Source organism: Peromyscus californicus, unplaced genomic scaffold, assembly GCF_007827085.1.
Source record: "Peromyscus californicus insignis strain IS unplaced genomic scaffold, ASM782708v3 Scaffold_7__1_contigs__length_154581171, whole genome shotgun sequence".
Taxonomy (NCBI): domain Eukaryota; kingdom Metazoa; phylum Chordata; class Mammalia; order Rodentia; family Cricetidae; genus Peromyscus; species Peromyscus californicus.
Window position 1 is genome coordinate 84,133,123 of NW_026294595.1, and position 12,228 is coordinate 84,145,350.

Genomic DNA, 12,228 nt, shown 5'->3' on the forward strand with positions numbered 1-12,228 from the left:
CTTAGGTACTTTAAAGAAGAATGAGCTGGAAGACCATAAAAGCTGGTGGATGAGAGGAAAGATGTGAAATGCTACCTGGAAAAGGACATGGCTACTGTATACATGAACTCCCAGCAGCAATGGTTATCTACTAAACATCAAGCCAGTTCAAAATTCTAACATGGAATGCAGAGGGGCTCCCAAGGCCCCATTCCTAGCTGAGGAGCTGTTGGCAGTAGAAAGCTGTTGAGAAAGGGAGAGTCACATATCCCACTGAATGGCCCCATGCTCATACACATATTAGCAGCACTAAATGGACTTAGTGAGCAAATAAATAAGCATTTATAAAAGGAGGTCAAAAAGGTGGACAAAGATGATAGCAAGGTCCTGGAGAGAATTGAAGAGGGGAAGTAAATGCTAGGTATGCTCAAGATTCATTGTATACATGTATGAAATTTTCAAAAAATAAATTAAATTATAAAAAAAACCACTAGCACCATGGCCATAGCCCAGTAGCTCACTTAACTTTAAACATATATATACATTTATATACAGGTAGGTAGATAGTTATATAATAGATATAAATAAATAAAATCTGAAGATTACCAAAAATTATTCTGCATCAGGTTTTCATTTCTGATAATCAAAATAAACTTCTAATAAACATTATAAATATTAATATAAATTACTGTTAGTAGATATATTAAATGAATAAATATAATAATTTTACTCATTAGAAAAAATGTAGAAATTTTAAAGAAAAACCAATTTGTCTCCAATTATCATATAAAACCAATTCTTCATTATTTATGAAATGGAAAACCATCATAAATTATCTTTAGATCAACATATACAGACCCTAAAAAATGACATTATAGTAAGCAGTTGAACAATGTTTCTAAGTATCATTGTTAATTCAATATTTTAAAAATTAAATAAAAGCTCTGGCCGGGCGGTGGTGGCGCATGCCTTTAATCCCAGCACTCGGGAGGCAGAGCCAGGCGGATCTCTGTGAGTTCGAGGCCAGCCTGGGCTACCAAGTGAGTCCCAGAAAAGGCGCAAATCTACACAGAGAAACCCTGTCTCGAAAAAACAAAAAAAAAAAAAAAAAAAAAGCTCTGACAGAAGCCATAAGATGCCAAACCAAATTAAGACTACTAGAGTAAGCAAGGACTTCTAAGTTCCTAATAACCTCTAATTTGCTATCCTATCATCAAGTAGGTAAGATAATACTATTTACAGATTTCAGATAATAAAAAATTGATCGATGTAGCCTAGAATAATACATTTCTGACACAGGAAAAATATTTTTAGGTAACTAGTAGATCCTTACAAAAAGTAGTGGTGTTCACCTAGAAAGTATCAGGCCCTGGGATTAATTTCCAGAATCAAATAAATGAATAGACAAAACTTAAGCAGTAGATACCACTTAAGCAGTAGAAGACAAGCAGTTCTTTTTCTTAAAATTCACACTATTAAATATATTCATTATATTTTGCAAAAATAGTCACAAATCTGAACAAATTTCTAAACTCAATAGCTTCTTTAGGTTATAACCTTTTAAACATTAAATAAAAAGAAGTAACTGTAAGATTCTCTGGACTGTTGTGGGATATTTGTACACCATGTGAAGATGGATTTGCTGTGATTGGTGTAATAAAAAGCTGAACAGCCAATAGCTAGGCAGGAGGTATAGGCAGGTGGGATTTCCAGGAAGAGAAAAGAAGAGGAGGAGGAACCAAGGTACAAAGGAGACACCAGGAGACATGGAAAGGAAACAGGAGGTGCAAGATGGAAGAGAGGTAATGCTAACTGATAGAACGTAGATTAATATAAATGGGTTAATTTAAGTTATAACAGCTAGATAGAAACAAGTCTAAGTTATAGGCCAAGCTTTCATAATTAATAAGTCTCCATTTGGGAGCTGATTGGAGGGACAGAGAAAGGCTTGTTACACTAGACTTTAAAACAAGGTGTTTTTGTAAGTTCCTGTTATGATCAAAAGTTTCATCTCTAATTCACCATTGAAGGAGATGTGGAAAAAATAATTAAGTGGGTGCAAGGTACAAGTGAATGTATGACTCATAGTTCACAAAGTAAAATGATTTGGGGAAAGGCACCGGAAGGAGAGGAGCAAATAATGGATTCTGGATGAAATGAAGACCTTTCGTGTCCAAGGACTGTCACCAGTTCTTTATTACTTGAGGATTAAGGGAATAGTGAATAAAGCTGCCTGCCAGACAGCTGAAAAGGTAAAAATAACATTATCTCTATGTATGCCTCACTTGAAAATATTCAGAAATAACATTCGTAAAATTAAGCTTTCCATTAAAGGTTCCTGGAGTATCAAACTGAAATCAGAATAATGAAAATGTCAAAATAAACTGGGATTAGATTTTTCCCAAGAACCTGAACAGAATGAAACAATAGTGTGGGTCAAGTTGTAAATCACCTACGTTTGTTCCACTTGGTTTCAGAAAAAAGCAAATATGGTAAAGATTTACTAGGGGAGGCAGTAGGGTTTCTTTTTGTTTCTTTTTCTACTATATGGGTAAGTACAAAAAAAAAATGTTAGTACTCACAGGAGAGATCAGCAAATTGACAAAATGTGCTTTCATTGTTGAGGTCCAGAAATCAACTAGAAGCCACTCACACACAGTCCCCACGTTATTGTGGTGATATTGTGTCCCCAATATATTGTGCACCCTAATAAACTTATCTGGGATCAGAGAACAGAACAGCCACTAGATAGACATAGAGGCCAGAAAATGGTGGCACACATACCTTTAATCCTATCACTTGGGAGGCGGAGATCCATCCAGATCTCTGTGAGTTCAAGGCCACACTGAAAACAGCCAGGCATAGTGACACACACCTTTAATCTCAAGAAGTAATGGCAAGAAGCAGAAAGGTATGTAAGGCGTGAGGATCAGGAACTGGAGGCCTTTAAGCTTTTAGGCTTTTAGCAGCAGTTCAGTTGAGATTCCATTCAGATGAGGACTCAGAGGCTTCCAGTTTAAGGAAACAGGATTGGCTGAGAAGTTGGTGAGGTGAGGTTAGCTGTGGCTTGTTCTGCTTCTCTGGTCTTTCAGCGTTCACCCCAATACCTGGCTCCGGGTTTTTTATTAATAAGACCTTTTAAGATTCATCTTATACCTTATACTTTTGCTTGTATGTATGTGTGCATAAAACACAACATATATATTTTAATATTTTATGTATATTTAGAATTACTTCCCAGCTCTTTAGTAAGATGATGCATAAGTTGCACTTTAACATGGGTTTTGTTATCTTTCCATTATCAGTCTATATGGGCTGATGAAGTTTTCTGCAACACTAAGTTTCACCCTTTGTGAATATATTTAAATCTACATTTACATCTATGTAGAGTTCCTACTACCTGACAGCATTCATCAAAGACCTTACACACATGAACTCTTTTGAAAAGGCCAGATAAATTTTGTTAATTGTTATATATTGCCTGGGGTGAGGTAAAAAAAAATACTTTCATGATAAAACAAATATAATCCCTGTCACTGGTAGGTGAGCAACATCCAATTTGTCTAGTTTACTTGATCCCACTTAAAGAAATCTCTAGAAAAATAAATAATGCAAGGATTCTGTTTGCGCATGTTTTGTCCAAGCGAGACATAATTCTAGGATCTTTGCTCTTAACCACAAATCAACATGTCTCCCATACACTGGAAGAGGCAATATGTGATTTTCTTCCCATTTGATTACTGTTATTACTGAAACAGGGTCTCACTGTGTAGACCTGGCTAGCCACAAACTCACAGAGATCTACCTAGTTCTACCTCCCAAATGCTGGGATTAAAGGAATAAGCCAGTAGGCCCAGCCTTACGAGTGCTTTTAAAATGAAAGGACTAATTTGATAGAGATAGATAGATAGATAGATAGATAGATAGATAGATAGATAGATAGATAGACAGATAGATAGATAGACAGATTCAGTAATGAAGATAAGAGATATTTCTGAAGTCAATACATAAAAGACATTATCAATATTATAAGCTGACAATTGAAATGGTTTTACTATGATAGGAATTTTTATCTTTAATCAACATACAAAATTATCAGGTTATACTTTTTTCTTTTTGAATATTATATGTGTAAGATTTATGTAATCTCCCTATATATTTTTAATATATTTCATACAAAATTTCAGTTAATCCTGCCTACAAAACTGTTAGTAAGATAGGGATAACGGTTAATTTCATGAATATAATCAGGTCAAAATGTACAAAATGTCATTAAACATTAGTCTAGAAATTTCTATGAAGGTGGTTTTAGAAAAATAGTAATATTTGAATTGACAGGCTCTAAGCAAAGCAAATTACCTTCCGTAATACGGACAGAAAAAAAAAAAAAAAAACTTAATAGGCAGTGATTCTACTAAATCTGAAAAAATGCAGGTCTATTGTACTCAAGCAGTTTCTTCCCTAGGTCTCCAGCCGATCAACCACGCCTGTAGATAAAGTACTCTATAATTTGTACATGTCAATTTTTGAATATCTGTCTCTCTTCCACCCTCCCTCCTTGTCTCTGTCCCTCTCCCCTTAGCACTCTCCCTCTCCCTCCTAAGCCCTTCCCTCCCCTACTCCACAAGCACATACATCCACAAAGACATACACACATCAGTCTTCACTGATCTGCCATTTCACTTTCTATAATTTCAGTTACACAGAAAACTTTTTCCAGATGTCAGGATTATTAAGTTTTAAACTCGCCAGCCATTAAGTAGAATGATGAAAATCTCATGCCAGCCTACTCTTCTCATCCCATCTAAGACATGACTTATCTTTCTGTCCAGTATATCCACATTATATATGCTACCTGTTGATTGTTTATCATCTACCTTCATTATCTATGCTGCTTATAATTAAGAAAACTTTGATGTACTAAATAATGGCTTCTAAATTTGAGTATTGTGATACTGGCAATTCAGATATGCCAAAGGAAAGTCCAAAGTTAAGTGAAGGGATAAAAAATCATGACTTCATAAGGAAAGACAAAACATGATTGCTGAAGTTGCTAAAAATCTATAGTAAGAATTATTAGATACAGATATACACACATACTATATATACATATATAGACAGAAAAGTTTATATATATACATATATGCATACATATATATATGTATGTATGTATGTGTGTGTGTGTGTGTGTGTGTATATATATATATATATATATATATATAGTCTGACACCACATTTCCAAGCATACAAAGAGTCTCGAACACATCCTCTGCAAAATGATGGCATTATTACACATACACACACACACACACACACACACACACACACACACACACACACACACAAAATTGGTTTGGAATCTCTGGAGATTTCTGAATAACACAGATGTGTACTGGAAATATAGAGTGAAGAAACTAGGAACAGGGATTCAGATACTGATTTTGTCTCTAATCACTCCTAAAAAGATTATACAATTCTCAAGAAACTGTTCTGGAATTGAGTTTTCATACTCAACCTCTCAGCAAGTGTGTATCATTCTGACAGCTGTGATTTGATAATACTAATCAACTCAGGTAAATAATTTCTCAGATTTTAAACTGCCAATCACTAAAGCGTTCTGTCTATTGGTATATACGTAAGAGAACTGAAATCATACAGCCACACAAAATCTTGTGCACAAATGTTCATAACACAGTAAATAACATAAACAGATCCAAAGACAAATGGCTAAACAAAACATATTATTTCTCCCATACCATGGAGAAACCTGCAGTAAAAAGGAACAAAGTAGGGCTGTGGTTGTAGCTCAGTGAGAAAGCACTGACTAATGTGTGCGACACTCTGGATTTGATGCCTAAAATCACATACATGCACACATACATACGGATAAAAATAAAAAAGCACATGCTACAACATGGGTTAATCTTTAAAACACACTAAGTAAAAGAATGTAAGCATAAATCACACTTTAGGCAAATCCAAAATGACATAAAATAGTTTAGTGGTTTTCAAGGTCCGGACAAAAGCAAGTAAGAGACCAACCGCCAATGGATATATGAGGCTTATCCATGTCCTAAAAAGCTTCCAACCTAAATGATAGTGGTAACTTCACAAGCATATCAATACACTAAAGAACACTCAATTATATATTTTTAAACAGTGAATTGCAATTCAATAAAAAGTTAAAATGATTTTAAAAAGTCAACTCACCTGCCCTTTTTGTGGTGTCAAGCAATGAACAACTTCATCCACCATTACTGGAATATGTAATTTAGCCATGGCTTCCGGATCTTTCTCTGCAGATCTATGTACCTCCCTAGTGCCACACAGAGCTGTCTCTCCCAGGGATTCACATTCAGTATGGACTGCTGCCGTAGTGTGCATTGCTTGGGGACAGACACCCAAATTAAATGCACCAGACTCCACCCAGCAGTAAAACAGTCCTTTGTGCGTTCTACAAAAATATGAATAGCGAAGCATTCTGTAGATCAACAAATCTAGAAGAGAAAGTTAAAAATATAATGATTTGGGGCTTCTAATCTTCTTTATGTGTATTGATGTTTTCCATGCTTGTATGTTTGTGTGATGATGTCAGATTGCTTGGATCAAGAGTTATAGACAGTTTTGAGCTGCCACGTGGGTGCTGGAAATTGAACCCTGGTCCTCCGGAAGAGCAGCCAGTGCTCTTAACTACTGAGTTATCTCTCTACCCAGTTTCTAATTTTTTTTTTAAAGATACAATACTTGGGAGAAAGCTCATTAACATGAAATGTTTAATACAAAAATAAAAAATTTAAGCCTCATCATCTAAACAAGTAAAGGTGACTGACTTCCTTACATGAAACAAGAAACCTAAGTGAACGCACAAACATAATTTAAATATAATTTCTCACTGGGCATGATGACTACATCTACAATTCCAGAACTCAAGCAGGAGGAATTTCTGAGGAGGACAACCAGAACTGCAAAACAACTTAATTAACTAATTAATTAATTAAATACAATTTTTGTGGTGGCTTTATGAACTCTAAAATCATCCATTTTTAACCCTTATCAATATGAAAATTAGTAACTCATTTTCTGTAATATATTTATTAATTTAATTAGCTCTAAACAGTACAGTCAAAAACTTTAAAATATTTATTTAAAAATTAAACTTGAGAGGGGACTGGAGAGATGGCTCAGAGGTTAAGAGCACTGGCTGTTCTTCCAGAGGTCCTGAGTTCAATTCCCAGCACCCACATGGTGGCTCACAACCATCTGTAATGAGATCTGGCTCCCTCTTCTGGCCTGCAGGGATACACACAAACAACATTGTATACATAATAAATAAATAAATCTTAAAAGAAAAAAATTAAACTTATTCTATGGCCAGAGCACCCAGGGCTCACTCAGTCTTGTCTAAAAAGTAAGCTAGAGCACGAAAGAGAATATAAATATTTTATTTTAGGTTTGGTTCATCCTTTATTTCATGTTCTATTTATTGTTCTCACAGCACCAAATTAACATATTCAACTTAGCTTTGAGAAGACTGGGAGTGTAAAAGAGTAAACAAGGACACCAGACAAGAAAACGAGATCACTTTGTGAAAATCTTGCAGACTGCCAAGAGTCGCAGACTAGATGTGCAGCACAACCTGCCTCCCTACAGCACACACTGAATTAAGCTACAAGTTCACACTCAACTGGGCACGTTTGAGCACTCATTTCTTTTTTCCCTACTGTCCTGAAGATTAAACCCAGCTTACTCACACCACACAAACAATGAAACCCTGAGATACATTTTCATTCCTTTTTTCTAACTGAGATAGGTCTTGCTATGGAACCCAGGATAATCTCAAACTTCCTATCTGCCTTGGCCTCCCAAATATTCCAATTAAAGCTACATGCCATGACACCTTAGTATACTTGGGAATTTCATAGCTACCATTTTGGGTTGGTTTGTCTGGGTTGAGTGAGTGTGGTGTGTGTGCGTGTGCGTGTGCGTGTGCGTGTGTGTGTGTGTGTGTGTGTGTTGCTTCTTGGCTGGTGCTAGATACTAAACCCAGTGCCTGTGTACATTAAGCTCACTCTCTACCTCTAGACTACATCCCTGATCCCCATTTTGGAATGTATATGCCATGCGACCTAAAACCAATCAAATAGATAACATAACCAGTGAGTTTCTCAAACTTTCTCATCTTCTTCTGCAATTTGAAATTCTTCTAATGCAGAAGGGGAAAAGGATACTTACATCAACATATTAACAGGGAAAAAAAGTGAAAGCACTGGTGTTTCACCCAATTAGTTTCAAACAATGTTTGTAATATTTCCATAGTAAATACCCAGTCGGCACTTCCTTCCTCATGGATTAAGAGTTACTTAAGAATAAGTCCTATGATTCCATATCCACAAAATCAAATGAATAATAAGTGCTTAACAAGTGTTTCAGTGGAGAGGAGAAGGAGAACACACAGGCCAGGGGATACATTCCCGACTTCACGATATAAATGTTTTTATCAGTCTGGTCTGATTATACCCACTAATTCACATTTTTCAAATTACTTGAAGAAACAAATCCCATATAAATGTCTCCCTTTCCTTTCGCAATGGAAAGTAAAATAATTCAAATGTACTAACTAAAACAAAATAGAATACAAATGTATGTACATACATTATACAGATAGAGCATCAATAAGATGTTAAAAGATAACACATCAAATTTGCTTTAGAAATAATCCACTGAATTATGTGCCAGTGAGAAATAGTGAAAAGATAAAGGTAGCAAAGAGACTAGAAATAAAATTCTAAAGTGAATTTCTAGACCTTAAGCATCGACAAATCAACCAAATTGTTAATTATTCTTTAAGTTCTCCAGATAACTTAAAAAAAAAACAAGCACAACTACCCTTTCATTTAATGTGTCTAATTTTTTTCCAAAATAATAGCTAATTTTTACTCAGCACTAAGTACCAACAATTCTAAGCAAAATCCATGTTCTACCTCATGCAATCTTCATCATAATTCTTGGAGTTAAGGGTAATTATTCCTATGTTACACATTGAAGAAACGAAACTGCTTGCCACAGAGCCAGAGCCATAACTGTAACTATAACGCAATGGTCTATCTTCAGAGCCTGAGATCTTCATCTTCCGTGTTATAAACATAACCCAGTGGAACTATTTTAATGTATACATTTAATTTAATGGTACACTACATGGACTACATATATGTAGTATCTCACAAGTTATATTTTTAAAAGAAACTATCTTGGCTTTGCTCTACTTGGAAGTAACAGTGTTGTTAGATAACCAATAAAAGGCACTCAATGCATCAAGCAAAAGAATGAAATCTGGAATAATTAAAAACCTATACTCTATGTCCTGACAGTTTTAATAACTTATTTTTATCTTTGAGGGTACACATGAATGCAGGCACCACTAGAGGCCAGAGGCATTGTATGGCCCAAAGCTAGTTACAGGCTGTGGTGAGCAGAATGATGTGAGGACTGAGAACTGAACTAAGGTCTTCCAGGGTACACACACTTAACCACTGAGCCATATCCCTGGCCCCACGTCCAGATTATGACTTTTTTTTTTTAAAGGAAGCACTGCTGCCAACAAAAAACAAAAAACTCAAATTAACCCGGCGGTGGTGGTGTAGGTCTTTAATCCCAGCACTCGGGAGGCAGAGGCAGGCAGATCTCTGTGAGTTCGAGGCCAGCGAGGGCTACAGAGTGAGTTCTAGGAAAGGCACCAAAGCTACACAGAGAAACCCTGTCTGGGGGTGGGAGGGTGGGGAACACCTCAAAATAATGTGTGGGTAAAGTAAATAAAAATAGATGCAAAATTGTTTGCATTGCCATTTTATCCTTTATTGTACTCAAATTTTATGCATTCATTCAACTATGTTCAAGGTAAAGCCTAATTTTGTTTGTTTGTTTTTGAGACTGGATTTCCCCGTTGTAGCCCTAGAACTCGCTCTGTACACCAGGTTGGCCTGGAACTCAGAGATCTGCCTACCTCTGCCTCCCAAGTGCTGGGATTAAAGGCGTGCACCACCACCGCCCAGCTCAAGCATTTTTTTTTTTAATGAACTAAATGGCTAAACTATCTTGAGAACATGGAGAAGGGGTTGCAAATAAAGGATTATTCGTAGTCTTTAGATTATTTGTAGTATCACACTATTGGGATGGTGCCCTAAAAATTATTGAGTACAAACTGTAAAGGGAATTCTGTCTTTGTAGCCCAGTCTCCACCAAAGAAACCATATCCCTCTGCGACCTCGTAAGATTGTTTAATTTACTGCCAGTCAGTAAACCTGGCCTCTAAAGCAGCCTGCAATGTGCTGTAGGTAAACCTTTTAACTTTTCCACACGGGCAATGTTCCCTTAAGCTGTGGAGACCACAAAATTGGCCAGGTTACTCTTTTAATTGTGGGAATACAAACTCGGACTGCTAACCGTTACTATGATTAATCTGCCCTAAGAGAAAATATTACAAATGTAATTCTAATGCTAGAAACAGGACCTGCAGGCTGGCGGGACCTTAGAGAAAAGTGGAAAAGAGAGGATTCCAGTCCGTCCAGGGTAATCTTCAAAGGGAGCATTGGGAACGCTGGGAATCTTCAAAGTCAGGCTGACAAGTAGACACGGGGAAGTTGGGGGAGGGGATTCTACTTCCTTTGCAGGGTGGGGATCCGCTCCCCACAACCACTACACCAAGAGCACCGTCTCCAACCCCGAACTAGCCACTCACAACCTTCCCCTCACCTGAGGAAAGTAGAGTCCTCACTCAGCCTCTAAGATGGGCCAGCCGCGACGCTAAGAAGCAGAAGAACCTGAACTTGCAAGCACCTAGGTCGGGGGTGGGGGAAACTTGAAAGAACGGACTGATGGGCTCAAGTCCGTCGGAGCAACTGAGGTCTGTCCGCCTTTCGTTCCGCTGCTCCCAGCACCTGCTGTGAGAGGTTGTTGTGGGTCAAAGGTTTCCAAAAGACTTGCTAGGGAAATAAGATCTCACCATTGCCAAGTTTAAATACACTTTAATGGTTTAAAAACAAAATGGTTTAATGTTCGACGCAAGTTTAAATCTAACTTTCACTTTTCTCTTCGGTCGACTATAAAAGCACATTAATTTTGTAATGGCTCCATACAACGTCCAATTTCTAACCAAAGATGAAAATTTCAACCTTCTTAGCCCTGTACGTTTGGAAAGTTTTGTTTTTCCCTCTTTCATTTCGGTAGAAAGCATGAGGTTCTCTCGTCCTGTTATTACTTCTGCCAAACTCATGAGTTGCCAACTGCACAACAATGGCATTGATTCTATTGCCAAAACCTCTGTGTTTTAATCAAATGTATGATTCCTCAAGAGTATAGATTTCATAATTGGAAAACTACTACAAAGCAAGTGCAATGCGGAGCTGAAATCAAATGTATAGTATTTGGATTAGGTAGAAGCCTATATAGTGTGGATGTAAAAAAAAACAGATATATGAAATTTATGCATCTTATTCATTTACCAACATAATTTTGCAAGATGGCAAGATAAACATATTTTCAAATTAGATTAAAATATCGTTTTATAATCACTTGACATAGAAAGTATTTTTAAAAAACAAATGGCTGAATTTTGAATTCATTTTCCAAGACAAATACTTTCTTATAGAGATTTTTCTAAAACTTCCGTTTTCTCAAAATAAAATCAAAACAACATGTCTACATCTTATTGACTGTTTTGAGAATAAAGTGAAGTAGTATGTAAGGAGTTAATAATATGCCTGGGACACCAAAGGTCAAGTACTATATAGTGAGGGGATATTTAAAGTAAAATTAACTCTTCTCAATTTTATTGCCAAACCCAGTACAACACAAATTATGTCATTAGTTGGTACATTTAATTCAACCAGAAATAAGCAGTCACTTTATTGTTGTTCTATCTAGGGCTCAGAAAAATTCATAGAACATGCATGATATAAAGTTTGCAATGCGGTCGGGTGGTGGTGGTGTAGGCCTTTAATTCCAGCACTCAGGAGGCAGAGGCAGGCAGATCTCTGTGAGTTCGAGGCCAGCCTACAGAGTGAGTTCCAGGAAACATGCAAAGCTACACAGAGAAACCTTGTCTCAAAAAACAAAAAAAAAAAAAAAAAAAAAAGAAAGAAAAGAAAAAGAAAAGTTTGCAATGCTCCTGATTTTCTTCAATAGAAACAGGAACTGTCCATAATCTGTGAACTTTCAACACAAAATTCCACTAATACCCTCCATAGCTGGGTA

General features: G+C 36.5%; 1 protein-coding gene across 6 annotated transcripts in view; it reads right to left on the reverse strand.

Moving 5' to 3' along the window:
• Positions 1 to 12,228, reverse strand: part of Mettl15 (methyltransferase like 15) — a 155,682-nt gene that overhangs the window by 142,368 nt on the left and 1,086 nt on the right. For 4 of the 6 annotated variants that reach the window (XR_008215105.1, XM_052724574.1, XM_052724576.1 and 1 more), the window contains exons 2-3: positions 10,729 to 10,916; positions 6,190 to 6,476 (exon numbers count right to left, since the gene is read on the reverse strand). Coding sequence is in view for 5 of the 6 variants with exons in the window: in XM_052724574.1 (XP_052580534.1) it covers positions 6,190 to 6,459 (270 nt within the window). In the remaining variant the exon portion in view is untranslated. The remainder of the gene's footprint in view (positions 1 to 6,189; positions 6,477 to 10,728; positions 10,917 to 12,228) is intronic. The other 2 variants (XM_052724575.1, XM_052724577.1) reach the window with 2 other exon arrangements.